The 15445-nt window shown below is 44.1% G+C and overlaps 2 protein-coding genes across 10 annotated transcripts in view; both read left to right on the top strand.

Annotated features, from left to right (window-relative positions):
* The first annotated feature begins 2368 nt into the window (after positions 1 to 2368).
* Positions 2369 to 6535, top strand: chst10 (carbohydrate sulfotransferase 10). Its single transcript, XM_030073412.1, has 6 exons — positions 2369 to 2503; positions 3078 to 3214; positions 3314 to 3411; positions 3565 to 3790; positions 4078 to 4183; positions 4607 to 6535. The coding sequence occupies exons 2-6, from the start codon at positions 3121 to 3123 to the stop codon at positions 5157 to 5159; spliced, it is 1077 nt and encodes a 358-aa protein (XP_029929272.1). The 5' UTR covers positions 2369 to 2503; positions 3078 to 3120; the 3' UTR covers positions 5160 to 6535.
* A 2950-nt stretch (positions 6536 to 9485) lies between these two features.
* Positions 9486 to 15445, top strand: part of LOC115371907 (mitogen-activated protein kinase kinase kinase kinase 4-like) — a 45148-nt gene continuing 39188 nt past the window's right edge. For all 9 annotated transcript variants that reach the window (XM_030069563.1, XM_030069546.1, XM_030069591.1 and 6 more), the window contains exons 1-2: positions 9486 to 9741; positions 10098 to 10163. In XM_030069563.1, coding sequence (XP_029925423.1) covers positions 9685 to 9741; positions 10098 to 10163 — 123 coding nt within the window. In that variant the 5' untranslated portion in view covers positions 9486 to 9684. The remainder of the gene's footprint in view (positions 9742 to 10097; positions 10164 to 15445) is intronic.

Here is a 15445-nt window from a genome sequence, read left to right as displayed (position 1 = left end):
AGTTATCCTGCAGTGGGTGTCTGCATCATGGTAGCAGACACTGTTTCACGACAAGGGCATTTATTAAATTTATTTTTCTATCTGTAATGTCCAGGAATTGTCCTGAAATCTGGGATTTGTGGCATCATTACACACACTGCTTGTTTTCTAGTACAAACAGGTTGCAATAATACGCTAAGTATGGCATACTGAAAAGTCGTTAAATCTGATACAGTTTAATGTTACAGAAGCACAGAAAAATTAAAATGTTTAACAAAACGTAGTAATGATCCGACAGAATATAGCACACATTTTCCATGTCTTAAATTGTCTATTTTACCATGCCAAAGTTATGAGTGGATGTAGAAATGATGTGTGATCTAAACCTCTCAAAATATTGTTCTTGGCTCCATGGGCAACAGGTAAAAAAAATAATCAGGAGCAAAAATGTAGCATTGTTATGTCATAAAATCCCTCCCTCCATATTGTTTTTTAACTCAATGCATCACGTAACAAACGCACACAGGTGTCCTTCAAAGTGTTTGACCTCAGACTCAATAGATAAGACAATCAAAGGGGAGTGGACTTTTGGCAGAAAGTGAAACGGGGTCGGAGAGGGAACTCCTTACTGTTCGAGTGGGCCTGGCTGGCCTGTTGTCTTTCAGAGGCTGTAGAGGGCGCCAACGGGTCCCTTTGACCTTTGACCTCTAGATATCGAATGGAAATGGTCTCTATTGCTACTGATTGGTCCCCCCCTTTGCAGACATCCACACTTCATGCCAATCTCATGCAGTTTGTGCCAGACTGGGGCCTAAACCGTCTGGGAGTTACATTGATTGTGTTTGACTGGAAAGCTGAGACTCTTGTGGATCCAATGAGCCACATTTGATTAATGTGTGATGATGTTAGCCCCCATAGTAGCCATTTCATTGTATGGAGACTATTTTTTTAAACTTGACATCACTGTATAAAATGACCGAAAGTGACCTCTAGGATAATCACAGCTTCATGTAACTTCACAACCACAAACTTGAGGCTGGGGGCATTCAGAGCATGTATGGCTTTCTAGGTATACTGACAATAAAGGGGGTGAGCAATTCCAGTATACTCGCCATCCAATCGCAATAATAATAATAAAAAAGCAATTCTTACAGAAATCTCCAATGCCAAAATGTTTTTGACATCAAATCATAGCATTCATTTCTCAGTGGCTTTCCTCAAGGCCTTGGTGTGGCCAAAAACTGGGTATGGGTACCATATGCTCCCATCATAATGCTCTAACACTAGCCCCTCTAAACAATTATTTATCTGAATCAACAAAAAATAAATAGGTGTTTAACCAAAATACAATGTTTACTACAGATTTATGAGTATAGTAACTTGACAAATGGATCTAAGAAAGGTGTATTAAACTACATAGTCCAGTAATTTTAGGCCAAAATTGGGGTCAACCTAGGACAAATTGCAAGAGAAGCAAACTCAACTGATTTTGTATCCTCAGTTTGTCCTGAGTGAGGGAAAAGTCCCAAGAAATCCCATTGGTGGAAAGTTTTGAAAATCACCTATTTATGACCACATATTACCAAAAAACACTTTTTTTAACACACGGGAAAGGGGTTCAAAATTTTACTTTCAGATATCACTATGAAAATTCACAAGATGATTACACACACAAAGACAAGAAAAAAAGTCAATTACAAGTTCTTTGAATTATTCTGTTTACACATGCATATCACACATTATCTGATTTGATATGCGCTAATAAGGAATATAAGGAATAAATGCCAGAAGAGACATTTAAACAGTAAATTAAAAGGTTACTACATATATAGTAACCTTGAATTAAAAGGTTACTATATAACAGTGAATTAAAAGGTTACTATACATATAGTAACCTTTTAATTCACTGTTTAAATATCTGTTCGGGCATTTATTCCTTATATTCCTTATTAGCGCATATCAAATCAGATAATGTGTGATATGCATGTGTAAACAGAATAATTCAAAGAACTGGTAATTGACTTTTTTTCTTGTCTTTGTGTGTGTAATCATCTTGTGAATTTTCATAGTGATATCTGAAAGTAAAATTTTGATCCCTTTCCCCTGTTTGTTAAAAACAGTGTTTTTTTTGGTAATATGTGGTCATAAATAGGTGATTTTCAAAACTTTCCACCAATGGGATTTCTTGGGACTTTTTTTTCCCCTCACTCAGGACAAACTGAGGATACAAAATCAGTTGAGTTTGCTTCTCTTGCAATTTGTCCTAGGTTTTTTTTATAAAATGACTGGACTAACACCTTGCCCAGTTTTAACGATGCACCACTTCACATGACTGACATACAGCTGCATGTAATGGAGCGCCTTCACCGCTAGGGGGCGCCGGCGGTTTGTTTTGTAGCCCGTTAGCAGCATGATGCTGAGGAGGACGTAAATGGACGCAGGCTACAAGCCGCAGCCATGGCATCACCGAATGCGTCGCCCAGAGGTTGTGCGGCTGTAGGGGAGCTGTGATTTAAACAAAAAGGTGAGACACAAGATAAAAGACTTGACTCTGACGCGTTGAACTCAACTCGGCGCGGCAGGCGAGCTCAACTTGGCTAAAGTTGGTGACATCGGCACCGTTAGATACAGGTGTGGCTAGGTCTAGCTAGGCTAATAACATCACAGGAAGCGGCTAACGGACCGATTCACTGTAATGCAAACACACCGACCAGCTGACCACTTTGATAGTAGTTGCCACCCATGTCAAACAAGCTAAAACACACTTTACACGGCTGTGTAGAAGCAAAGTTATTTCAATACGAGCCTAGCTGTAACATATGCTTTCGCTAGCTACCCACTGCTAGCTTTAAACGTGCACAGCTTCATTGAAATCTGAATTAAACTAGTTTTTATGTCGCTGTGATGTTAGCTAATGCAGAAACCCTTAGCTACACAGTCATGACGCCAGAATAGCTAAGTTTGGCTAATGTCGCTAGCTCGTTCAGGTCTGGCAGATGCTCTCCCTGTGTATGTGTGTGTGTGTGTGTGTGTAGCCATTGCATGTAGCTCCAGTTAGCTCTCTCTCTCTGTGTGTGTGTGTGTGTGTGTGTGTCTAGGTGGGAGCTGCTTAGTGTTTCAATGGCCGTCGGGTGAGAAACTATGCGGCACCACTGGCTGCTCCTCGGGGCTTGCGGCTGGGTGCTGCTCATCCTCATGTTTGCCAGCAAATTCATCAACTTCAGAGCTGCGGATGGTAAGATATGTGCCAAATCCTCATGATAGCTGCTGTCCAAAAAATGCTGACCAGGCAGGGAAGCGTGATCATTGCCACTGTGATGTGTGATTGACTCAGATTATGGGGAGAGGGCTGGAGGACAGAGCTGGACCGAGCCCGGCACCAAGCTGCTTCAGCCCAACCCGGAGAAACCAGCTCCAAAGGCGACTGATGTGGTAATACAAACAGCTCAACACACATCTTATAGTATTACCTGCTTAACCATGAAACATGGGCTCAAATGGAGGGTTAACGTGAGAGAAAATATGCCCTATTGAAAATCGGGCACTGTGTTACATTAAGGTTGTACATGTGTGTGTGTGTGTCAGCCCTCGGTAGTTCCCTCGGTGGCAGAATGGCAGTCTGTGGTGGAGAAGCGAATCGAGTTGCTCTCCGCCGTGTGCAAGAACAACACCCTCAGGAATCTCACTCAAGTCTCCGTCTCCAAGTTCATCCTGGACCGCATCTTCGTCTGCGACAAGCACAAGATCTTGTTCTGCCAGACGCCTAAAGTGGGCAACACACAGTGGAAAAAGGTCCTCATTGTGCTCAACGGTAAGTGGGGGCCGTACGGAGGCAGTCACAGAGACAAAGAATGATTATGAATTCGGTTATGTATTAATTTTGTCCACATTGCATTGTAAAGTTCATAAATCTGAGCCATTTTTCATGCCTAATTTTTTAGTAAACACTTACTTGGTCCTTTGGTTCCAAAGCTCAGTAGGCAGAACGTGGCACTAACACTGCCATAGTAAGGGCATGTATTTGATGATATTTTCTTTTAAAATGTATGACCTGGGTTTTAATCTGATGTCCCACTGTTGTGATATCATCTGTGTCAGGAGCGTTCCCCAACGTGGAGGAGATCCCAGAGAACTTGGTTCATGACCACGAGAAGAACGGCTTGCCTCGCCTCTCATCATTCACTCCGCAGGAAGTCACTGAAAGGTCAGTTTCGGGGTTACTATGATAAATGTAGCCTTGTCTGGGTGAGGTGGCAGGGTGGCCCACAGGTTACTGAGGTCGCCCTCAAACTGAGGGGGCCTGGAGTGTGCTGCTCATCTCTGCCCAAGTGTCTTTGAAAGAGATTTGAAATCCCTTAAAGCTCCATGGTGCGGAAGCCTGGCTGAGCTTGTGTCCCATCAAGAGCGTTAAAAGTGAATTTCTCTCTTTGTGGATGAATAAAGGATGTATAAAAATATACTGTTGCTATAACTGGAACTGTAGAAACTTGAAGTAGATACCCTCTATTTCTGTAGACAAAGAAAGTAAGATAGGTACGCCAGCCCTTCCAGAGAAGGAAGAATTTTTTTTTTACCATTCACAAGTCCTGTAGCCTTACTCACAAACCTTTCTTATATCCCTCAACAGATTAAATTCATACTTTAAATTCCTCATTGTGAGAGACCCCTTTGAGCGCCTCATCTCTGCATTCAAAGACAAATTTGTGAAGAACCCGCGCTTCGAGCCTTGGTACAAGCACGATATCGCTCCAGCCATCATTCGTAAGTACCGCAAGAGCCACCGAGACAGCGACCACGCCGGCTCCGGCCTCCGCTTCGAGGACTTTGTCCGCTACCTGGGCGACGTGGAAGGACGCCGCCACATGGACCGGCAGTTCGGCGAGCACATCATCCACTGGGTGACTTACGTCGAATTGTGTGCGCCGTGTGAGATCCACTACAGCGTGGTGGGCCATCACGAGACTCTGGAGCAAGACGCCTCCTACATCCTCAAAGCTGCAGGCATCGAAGAGCTGGTGTCGTACCCCGCCATCCCTCCAGGCATCACCCGCTACAACAGGACCAAGGTGGAGCACTACTTCTCAGGCATCAGCAAGCGGGACATCAGGCGCCTGTATGCGCGGTACCAAGGCGACTTTCGCCTCTTCGGCTACCCGAGCCCAGACTTTCTACTGAACTAAACAGCACTGACTAAAAGACAGTTTTTCATATCAGATCTCTAACATTCATCTTAGTCAGTGTTCTGTTTACTGAGGCGGAGGCGTATCGTAGCTGATTGTGTGCCATAGGACAGTAAACTTTACACATTTCCAACCAGGCAGACGTACAAGGCCGGTATGCAGTAGTTGTGCACTGTAACCTCTTTTGCTCTTAGTCTCCTGTGTTGGAGTCACTGACTGGTTGTGGCTTTGTTTGCCATATTAGCAGCACTACAAATGCTGCTTACTCCTATTTAACAATGTGTTCTTAAGATGTTTTTACATGGTGGGGCCTTGGTTGAGTATTTTGACTGATAATGACTTAATACAGTGAGGAGGGGCAGTAGGTCAATATTTGAAGATATGCCGCTCTTTGTATATGGTACTCAGCATCTAACAACTAAAAGAGTTTTGGAAATAAGAGAAATTAGGTCAATAGACTAAGCTGTTACAAGACAGTCAAGGTTTAACTAGGAATAAAACCTGTTACGCATGTATGTTTATTCTTGAGTGTCCTTGTATAGCAGAGAGGTGTGCTCTGCAATGCAATGGATACAGGCCTGTTACCCCGTTATGTAGCTACTATATTGCACTGTATGGATCTCTAGTTCCAATGTACCGTCCTGTTGAGGAAAAGCTATGAACAAGGCCATGAGTTTTGGATACGTTGTGTCTTTTCTGTACTTCCCGCCATCAAGCTAAAGGTACGTAAAGACATGACATCAGGGTTGCCAATATTTTTGACTGAAAGCGACAACATAATAAAATAAGATTGGACGTTGATGTTTGGCCATATATTTTTTATGAAACAAGAAAACATTCGCATTTTAGACACTGTCCTCATTACTTGCGGAATACAAGGCCGATTCATGTTTTGGAAGATACAAACTCAGTCCTCATATTTCAAAATAAAACTTTTGCCAGTATCTGAAAGGACATTGACGAGGGACAATCCCCACAGCCCAAGCTTTGAGCAGCCCTGATCTACTCTGTAGCTGTGGATGGAGAAGACCTGCCTCTGTTAAAACGGTCCAAAAAGTAGCAGCTGCTTTTCACTCCTCGGTTTATTTGAACTGTAGACACTGAAGGTCAACTGAAGGAACTTATCCCTGAACTTGAAGGGTCACATTTTTATCCTCATTATCAGACATGTACTGTGTAAATGTTCTTAACATAGCTTGTAACCCAACATGTTTGTAGAACATGTTTATAATCTGGAACATTAACCTGCTGACTCGTCAGACAAACCGTGTCTGGGCCGTGAGACACACCTGCCTCCCAGCATCGTCCCGCTGGCCTTTGGACAGGCAGTCATAAGGACAGCACTAGCAAGTAATAAAGTTGTATTTAAAACAAAAGCATTTTTTCTGTGTTTGTGTGTGTTGTTTCAGTGATGAAGGTTGTCAGTCTGCATGACACTTTTTACATTTTTGTTTCCATAAAATTTAAGTACTGACATTTAATTTACTGAAGTCAATTTTCAGTGTCCAAAACAAGAATTACGTTTTTCTCCCCTCAGAAATTCTTTCAATTAATTGTTTTTCAAGCATCCAATCCTTTGAATTTACATGGAACATTTCAGTGCATGATGTTTTGGTCTCTCTGATGATTGAGAATATTTCAGTAATGCATGGTCAACCATTTCTTATTTGTTTCAGAGCATTATTCATTATTCATTAAACAGAATATATTATTTGTCTTGGAAACCAAAACACTGGTGTCAGTGCAGGTGCTTGGCAAACTGCACACAAGCATCTCTTGAACACCTTTGAATAACTGGATTTTCCCTTCAGCCTTTTCTCTTGCTTGGTTGAGCGCGTTTTATAATGTTTAAAATCATTATTATTTCATTTTACAGCCGATAGTAATGTATGTATAAACAAATTGGTTGGTTCACACCATACAAAAGCCCATATGTAGCTAGTATGCAGATATAAAGGGGCAATGTCACAATTTTAACTGAGACCTCTACTGACACATAGGCTGCAGTAACATGAAAAATCCACAGGGTGGCAGTCAAACACCTAAAATTGGATTAGCTGGTGTCCCAAAGTGCAAACCTTATTTAACCTAACTGAATTATAGGTCACTGCTGATGACTGTTGAACTGACATTTTAACCACAGCAAGAGGGGGAAGTCACTCACTTAACTGCCACAAGACAAGAGCAGACATCTCAGGTGAGGGTGGACCAGGGTCGGTGTCACCTGAATGGCTTTGGCTCACGGCAGAATGTGTTTAAGTGGCTTTACTGTCCTTATTAGGCCAAAGTGTTAAGTGTGTTGAGTGTGGCATTAAGTGGCCTAAGTTCAGACTGCGTGTGTGTGTGTGTCCACAACACTGCTGGGCGGCTCCTCTCATCCTGTCTGACTGGTTCAGCCTGCCCTGTCTTGTCTGTAATGAGTCGATGTTTGTTTAACATACATTACCTGTGTTTGAACTTGTCATTTTGGAGTCATAATAAATAACTGACACCCTGCAGGTGAATGAAGGGCTTGTCTCGTGTCATTTCTTCTTGGCAGGGGTTGATTGTGTCCACATTCAGATATTTGCTTATTATTTTTGTATTAATATTAAGCAGTCTGCATTCTAAATGCACAGGAGTAGTGATTTATTGTCAAAAAAACACTTTATGTACCTTACACAAGCTTGATACAGCTTATTTTAAAGCTTAAAATGTGGCCAAATAAAAAAGTAAATTATATTTATCCTCTATTGCATTGTTGCCGGGGGGTATTGGGACCACAGCCCCACATGGAGCCCTTTGTGATGACTTGACAGGGTTTACAGGCACTACAGTTGGGCAAACTGCTGACAAGCCTCCAACAGTTCATCATACATGAAGTTTAGCTGCTGCTGTGGGAGGCTTTAGTAGTAATTCAGGGATACAGGCACTGGCCCGGCTTAATATGATGCACAGGACAGACGGAGACCCTGCAAAATCCTACTGATCATGTATCTTATAAAAACACAAAGGACAAATCAGTAATTCCTAATTTTCCAGTTCACATGAAGGACCACATTGCATTTTGGCTGAAACAAATTATCTAATCCTGATTGGTGAAACCTCTGATTATAATAGCCTTAGTAAATGAACCTAAAGGTAATGAAGTCACACTGACGGTAAATTATTCATCTTACAGGGGAAGCCCGTTGGAATCCCAGCAGAGTCCCCAGCTGGTCCCTGCACCCCACTTTGGGAGCCACCGCACTGACAGGCACAGGCTCCCTCCTGAGACTGCTCACTTGCCACACCCATGATTACCAATATTGACAGTGATGCCTCACATGCGCATGTCCAGGAGGATGCTGCGCTCACCTCACCTCTGTGCACATTTACCCCAGACAGGGTTGTTATTTGTTTGAACCGCTCAGATTCAGCCTGGCATACTTAAAAAAAAAAAAAAAAGTACCAAGGTGAGTCGGTGGGGAATGAGCCCCGCAGATCTCATCTCAGTGTCCATGCTTGATGTGCGGAGGCCCAGCCCTTTTCTCTGTGAATTAGCCGACCGGCTTCCTGTGTTTGTGCGGGTCTTAATCTCAGATTGTCAAAATAGATGCACACAGGCAGGGCAGGACCGGATATCAGACATTTTTGCCTTCACATTAAAACTTAATGTCGCTTTTGCAACCAACCGTTTAATAAATAAACCCCAAAATTGGGCAGTTGTTATACAGGGCCAGAAAATCATATTAAATAAATCACTACATTTAACATGGAGTGAAATTATCTGTGATTTTTTTTTTTTGTCTAAGCATACTGTTTCAGTTTATGCCAATTTATATTTATGGTTTGCAATTTGCAATTTAACTATTTTATCGGTTCTAATCCAACGCAATTTGCACGGATCAAACAGGGCGGTATTCCACAAGGCAAGATCAACAAGGCGGTCGCATTATTTTAAAAGGTGCCACAAAATACGCTCTGGAAATTTGTTTACTCTCAAAAACAATCAGCATGGACGACTTGAATCATATTTCCACGCCTAACATGGGGGTTTTATTTTACAGATTCAAATCACAATCCCTCAACCTCCAGGCCAGTCCATGCATGTTGCTTATAGATCTTTCTATTTATGTATATAAGATAATATATAAGCAAATAATTCACCCAATCCATATATACCTCCTTAAACGTATCTTTATTTGTCACTTTTTTTTTTTTTTGCTCCAGTGTTTTCGGTCAGCATGTTCGAGGATGGGGGCTTTTATGTTGAAATGGAGCACCGGAAGTGTGATTTTTAATTGCGGTTGACTTGTCTTTGGTCACACAAGCTGAGAGAGAGAGAGAGATAGAGGGAGAGAGAGAGAGAGAGAGAACAGGGAGCCTGCTGCCACCTCAACATGGAGTAGCGATATCCCAGTATTTACGGCTCAGGAGCGGATCCCACAAAGAGGAAAACGCGGCGGGGCCTCTTTTCTTTTCACCCCCCGAAGCCTCCGCAAATGATACAGCGACAAACATCGCCAGGAAACACGAAGGAAAAGAAAGGCTTTTTATTTGAAAGATGGCGAACGACTCTCCGGCTAAAAGTCTGGTAGACATAGACTTGGCTTCATTGCGGGTGAGTGCTGCCGGACAGAGCCTTGTCTTTTTTTTTTGTTGTTGTTGTTGTTTGGAAAATATCATATCTCCCTCCGCTGCTAAACAAAACACTTCAGGTAGAAAATACGAGCAAGTTTGAAGCTGTTCCTTGTGCTTCTCCGTGGTAAAGAAGTGAAGTATTGAAAATGACCGCTGAGCCATAGCGAGGTGTTGCCAGTGTCTGGTTTTCCTTTGTTCGAGATGCATTTGGCATGTAGGGTAGATCAGGGCGCAACAGCTGGCTCAAAGTGGACACTGTTTTTCAGCGAAATCCACCAACATTGGGGTTTCAATGCCACTGCAAACTAAACCGCCTCTCTTTCTTTTGCTTTTCAGGATCCAGCTGGGATTTTTGAACTGGTGGAAGTGGTTGGAAATGGCACCTATGGACAAGTATACAAGGTTGGTTGGAGGCGCAGTGCATGGCCTGTCCTGTTTTTACACTGTCTGGAGGCTGAGCACAGCCAATTTTTTTCCTCCTAATCAGGTCTAGTGTAGCTCTAGGAACAACAGCATTCACAATCAGACTGCCATGTCTTTGTAGCCACCACCATGTATCGAGGTTGCTCTGGGAGCAGGGGGGGATCTAGTTTCTTGACATAGCATGGTGCAATAGTTTGTTTTGCTGTCATTCTGAAGTGTCTTTTTTTTGTGTGTGTGTGTGTGGAGCTGATGTTCTCATTGTCTGAGTGAGGCATGAATCAGTCAGCTTCCAGCGCCGATGCATCACCTGCCTTTCATCACATCCTTTTCTGAAAAGGAGGGTAGGATGGAGAAACCATGTCTGTCATCGGACAAATCGTCTTGGCTTTACCTCTCCGTGCACAAGAACCGTGCACTCTTTTTATTTTTTTGGTGCACAATCTAATTTCATATCCTGTCTACATCAGGAGTTTTCCAGTTCAGCGGATGGGAATCCCACTCTATGGGCCATCTGTTTCTTGGTGTCACATTTCCCTGTTGAAAATTAACATTGCGGCTGTTGAAAGACATTGCGAAGGAGGGAGAGAGACTAGAAGAAGTCAGATGGGCTCTTTCTCTGTGCGGTGGGAGGAATATGGCCTTGGAGAGCCATCCGTCCTTGTCCACCGTCCTTCTTGGTCCTCCCTGTGTTGTTGTTGCAGCTAGGTAGGCAGTGGAGGCCCTACCCTTTTACGCCGCTGCACTCCATCTTGTTGCCCTCTGCTAGAATATTAGATGATATCTAACCATAAACCTCCATGCGAAGCAGACATGTAGCTTGCCAGGCACAGTGCAGGCTGTTAATAGGCTAGCAGCATCAGGCTAGCCGGGAAACATCAATTTGGATGCACACTAAGCGGCTAGCTAAGCTGAGTGTTTAATTCTGACAGCCTGCAGTGCTCCAGTGACCTGCATTCGATCCCCTAGTGCATTCAACGCCCAGGATCTCCCCTGCCTAGACTCACTGAGGAGACCCCATCTGTGTGCGTGTGTGTCTGCACCAGACCTGAGATCAGGACCTGGCGTTTTGACTAAAGGTGTGGACGGCGCTCTGTAGGAAAATGCGATGCTTGCATGCTATCGTCCTACCAGATGGTTTTGAGCCGGGCCTACGGGACAGAGAATTACTGCTTCTTTTCTCTTTTTTTATTTATTTTTTTTTGTCCTTTAATCTCTCGCTCTCCTCGCTGCCCCGTTGCTACTTCTGTTTTCGAGTGCCACTGTGGGAGTGGAGCTGGTACAAGGGAAGGCTGTCAGATTAGCCGGCCGTTGACACACAAAGACCTGCTTGTGTTTGCATGCACAAGATAGGCAAAATAGACGATAGCACTGTCATAGCTGAGGAGAAAGCGTGATGCTATAGCTTGCTGTAGTAGCCCTGTCGATCAGCTGTCGGTCAGTGCATTGACTGCGACGTTAGTGCCAGATGAATGAGCGTTGGCCCTGTGGGGTGAACGCAGCGGGAGGAGGGGGGGAGTGAGGATGGAGACGGGGGTGTGCTGCAACTGGTAGAGGAGCAGCTGTCCAGTTTCAGACAGAACCTGCCCACCACACTCACAAAGCTGAGTTTGTCCCCTGCTCTCTTTGGATCTCGCTCGACCCGTCAGCCAGCCAGTCAGTCAGTTAGGTCCCACAGAAAGGAGGCGTTTGTCTGTTGGGTTTCAAAACGCCAACGGACTGAATAATCAAGAAGAAGCCCCCCCCCATCCACCCCCCAGCTGAAAATGGGGTGGAGTTCCTTCTCCCTGTGAAGCCTTCACTGCTTTGTCAGGCACTTGGTCACAGTTTGCTAGCCCCTTTTTAAATAAGACAATGTAACCAAGGGTTTTTTTCCTCCTTGATTTGTTGTGACTCTTGACTCTTTTGAGACACGTCCCTTGGCCTTTCTTGCCGTTGGAATCAGACCAAAAGATCCTGACCTTGGAAAGACTGGTCTGAAGTTTTCAGTGCAAGCTGGTATTCAGAGTATCTCCATCTTTGTCAAGCGTTGGGTTTTTTTTGCTTTTGATGTCCACACCAGTAAGCCTGTCATCATCAGTTACCCTGAATTGGACCGTGGCTTCTAGATAAATCTGCGTCTTCATCATTCAAGAAGATTCTTCTTTGAATCTGAGAATATTTGCTTTGGAAGTGGGTCGCTGACTTTCACACAGAAAGCTTTTTGACAACTTTTGGCTCACTACTCTCTGTTCAGAAAGAAAATACAGATCTATTTAAAAAAAAGAAAAAAAAAAAAAAAGCAGAGCTCAGAGATGGTGTAATGGTGAAGACCCCCGCCTCTGGGATCCCACGCAGAACTACCACTGCTGGCCTGGGATCAAATACCAGCAGGACCTTCTTGTATGTCTCCGCTTATGTTGCACTCCTTTCAGCTCTGCTTTTGATCTCAGAAAATTTACTGCACCTTCCTTTTCGGAAACATGACATCAAGGCCTTTTTCATCAATTTCGTGAAAGACTGGCCGTTCTTCAGTTGTCGGTTATCACAGCTTTCTAAGGCTCGGAAATGCTGTGTCAAGGTTTTTGTGGCTGTACTGCGCTGCTGGCTCTCCAGCGGTGATCACTGGTCGTGGGAGCCAAGCCAAGAGGGCAGCCGTTGCCCCTGGAGACGTGCCAGATTACAGTCAACCTCAGAAAGCACAGCGCAGCATATCTTTATGTCCATAGCGTCCATAATGAAAATAATGTTATGGCTATAAGGCCCTTTTTTGAATCACTTAATTTTGTTTGAGCTTGATTGATTGAAGGAACACACTCACATACGTTACAGCACTTTGAAAAACCACAATCTTATGGTTTAGTTGAAAATAAAAGCAAAGCAAAACCGCAATTTGAATGTGAGTTGTAGGTTGGTATGGTTAAAGCAGCCGGCACACAGTTCAAGTTCCTGGTGTCCATCTGCATAGATGTGTTCCTCACCTTTGTTCAAAATGTCACCAAATCATACAATCAGAGAACATTTGAATGCTGTTGTGAACAAGCACATGCAGGGTGTCGGTCTTTGTCAGTGCCCAGAGCACAGTGGCCTTCACGTTTGATCTGAATAATAACTTGTCGTTGTTATCATCGCGCTACATTAGTCTGCCACTTTTGCATATCACACAGTTGGTCGTAAGTCATTCGTAATGCTAAGTGAGGCATTCGTCTCAGCACCCCCCCTCGACAGTGCTGCTCTTGCATTGCTATCTCTCCCTCCTTTATTATCAGTTGGCGCCGAACCAGGAGGCTCAGTAAACTATCTCAGGTGCCTCAGGGTAGAGATTTAAAAAAAAAAAAAAAGAAAGAAAGAAAAAAGAAAGTGAGAGAAATGATAACATGGAAAAAAGACACAATTCCTCAAATTGTGTGTGGTATGCAGGAAAGATTCCCTGTGCTCTACAGAATGGCCATATATAGTCAGGCCTGAGGCACCAGAGCCCCCACTGACCTGCCTCCCCCGCCTGCTGCACATCCATGGTGTATGCCAAGGCTGTACCCGCTACTGCTTCCATGCTGTCGCTCCTCTCCGCCTCTCTCATGCATGCGTCTTCATCCCATGGTTGTAGTCTATGGGGAGTTGACTGGATACAGTGGGCAGCGTTTGGTACGGTGCCAAGGCTCACTGGCGATCACTAGCACGGTCATATGGCTCAGCACTCAGTCTCACCAAGCAGCAAGTGCTGACTCTTGAGTATTAACAAATTTATGCACACAGCCCGGCTGACACTATACAGAGAGCAGGGCTGGGCAAAAATATAGACTCACGTGATTAATCGTGATTTTCATTTGAATGATCAGATGTCAAAATCCCAAAGTCTTTTTAATCTATGCTTTAAGTGAATATGTGAATCTGTGAACGTCTCAAGTCCTGCAGTGTTGTCTGCCGAACTACTAGCCTACAGAAGCTCAGAAGACCAAACTACATGGGATAATAGCAGGAGCTACACAATTGAAGCCAGGTTCCTTGATGCAATTTTGGTTAAACAAAAAAACCAAAAACACAAAACAAAAACGTGAGGCACCCTAGTGGCTCACTTGGTGGTGGGGTGTGTGCTGTGTGTTGAGGCCGGGTCCTCACTGCAGCAGGCCAGGCTCAGTTCCAGCCTGAGCCTTTTGTTGTATGTCGTCCAAGTCTCCCCTCACTTTCCTGTCTCCGTCACAGGTCACTGTCAAATAAAGCAAAAATGATCTTAAAAAAAAACATGATGAGTCAGCAAAGCAGTATGAATGTTGCAAAATTGGTATTTTAAGTGAAGTATCCCTATGAAATCGAATTGAATTGGGACCTTGGAAGTTGGAATCAAATCAAATCGAATCGAATCATGAAATCAGTCAGTACTCAGTCGTGATAGACAGTGTTTGTCATAAGCTAGAAATTTCTGCCATTTAGCAGATGCAGCTGAGATGCCAGAAGATTATTCAAGTGTTAATGCTCACATCCAATCTGTCGTGTTATCACTTGACAATAGGCTTTTGAAATATCTTTTAAATCCTCCCCAGGACATGAAATGACTGGATGTTAACGAAAATAAAGACATATGTGCCCCACTGCGCTAATAAGAGCATCTGCCTGTCTGCAGCTCAGCTCTTCCTTTCTCACCGCTGTCCTCCCATCTTTTTTTTTTCTTTTGTTGCCACCCTGCCCCAGGGGTTGCCTCGCCCCTGCCATGAGGACGTAAAGTTGCCTGGGACTCTGTGGGCACCTCGGGGAGCTAGCTATGCATGCCGGGCACTAGGGGTGGGAGTTGTTGCTGAGCAGGGACTGGAACCTCTTGAGCAATCTGTTAAATGCCCACCGGTGCCATATGGTGCCGTGCCCGACTCATGCTTTACCTCAGGGCAGTGGTTGTCGGCGAGTATTGCACCGATGTGCCTTGAGTTTTTTGTCCAAACATAAACAAAAGGCAGATGGTGGAGCACCGAAGATGCTGTGAGCGACACTGGTGGGATGAGGTGATGGATGAAGCGGTGTTGTGGCCAGCCAGCCCTCTCCGCCGGAGTATGTAAATGTAAAACACAGGGCCCACAGAGGATTGATAGAAACTAGGCTGTTGCTTTCTTTGAAAAACATGATGTGCCTCTGAAAAGGGTTCAGAAGCGCTGCCTTAGATGTGCCAGTTCACTGCTGATGAGGAAGCCTTAGCTAATGGAGGAGGCAGAGATGAATTGGACCAGGAATAATAATGATTAAATAAAACTGATCACAGGAAACCAAAGCTACTCAGGATGATTACAAACATATGG

Source organism: Myripristis murdjan, chromosome 2 (assembly GCF_902150065.1).
Source record: "Myripristis murdjan chromosome 2, fMyrMur1.1, whole genome shotgun sequence".
In the NCBI taxonomy this organism is placed as follows: domain Eukaryota; kingdom Metazoa; phylum Chordata; class Actinopteri; order Holocentriformes; family Holocentridae; genus Myripristis; species Myripristis murdjan.
This window is presented reverse-complemented; position numbering and strand designations above follow the sequence as displayed.

Excerpts from the sequence above, each read along its gene's own strand:
- chst10 (XM_030073412.1), top strand. The coding sequence starts at position 3,121 with ATGCGGCACCACTGGCTGCTCCTCGGGGCTTGCGGCTGGGTGCTGCTC. Across the intron at positions 3,215-3,313 it reads CAACTTCAGAGCTGCGGATG|ATTATGGGGAGAGGGCTGGA; the intron begins GTAAGATATGTG and ends TGATTGACTCAG. Across the intron at positions 3,791-4,077 it reads GGTCCTCATTGTGCTCAACG|GAGCGTTCCCCAACGTGGAG; the intron begins GTAAGTGGGGGC and ends CATCTGTGTCAG.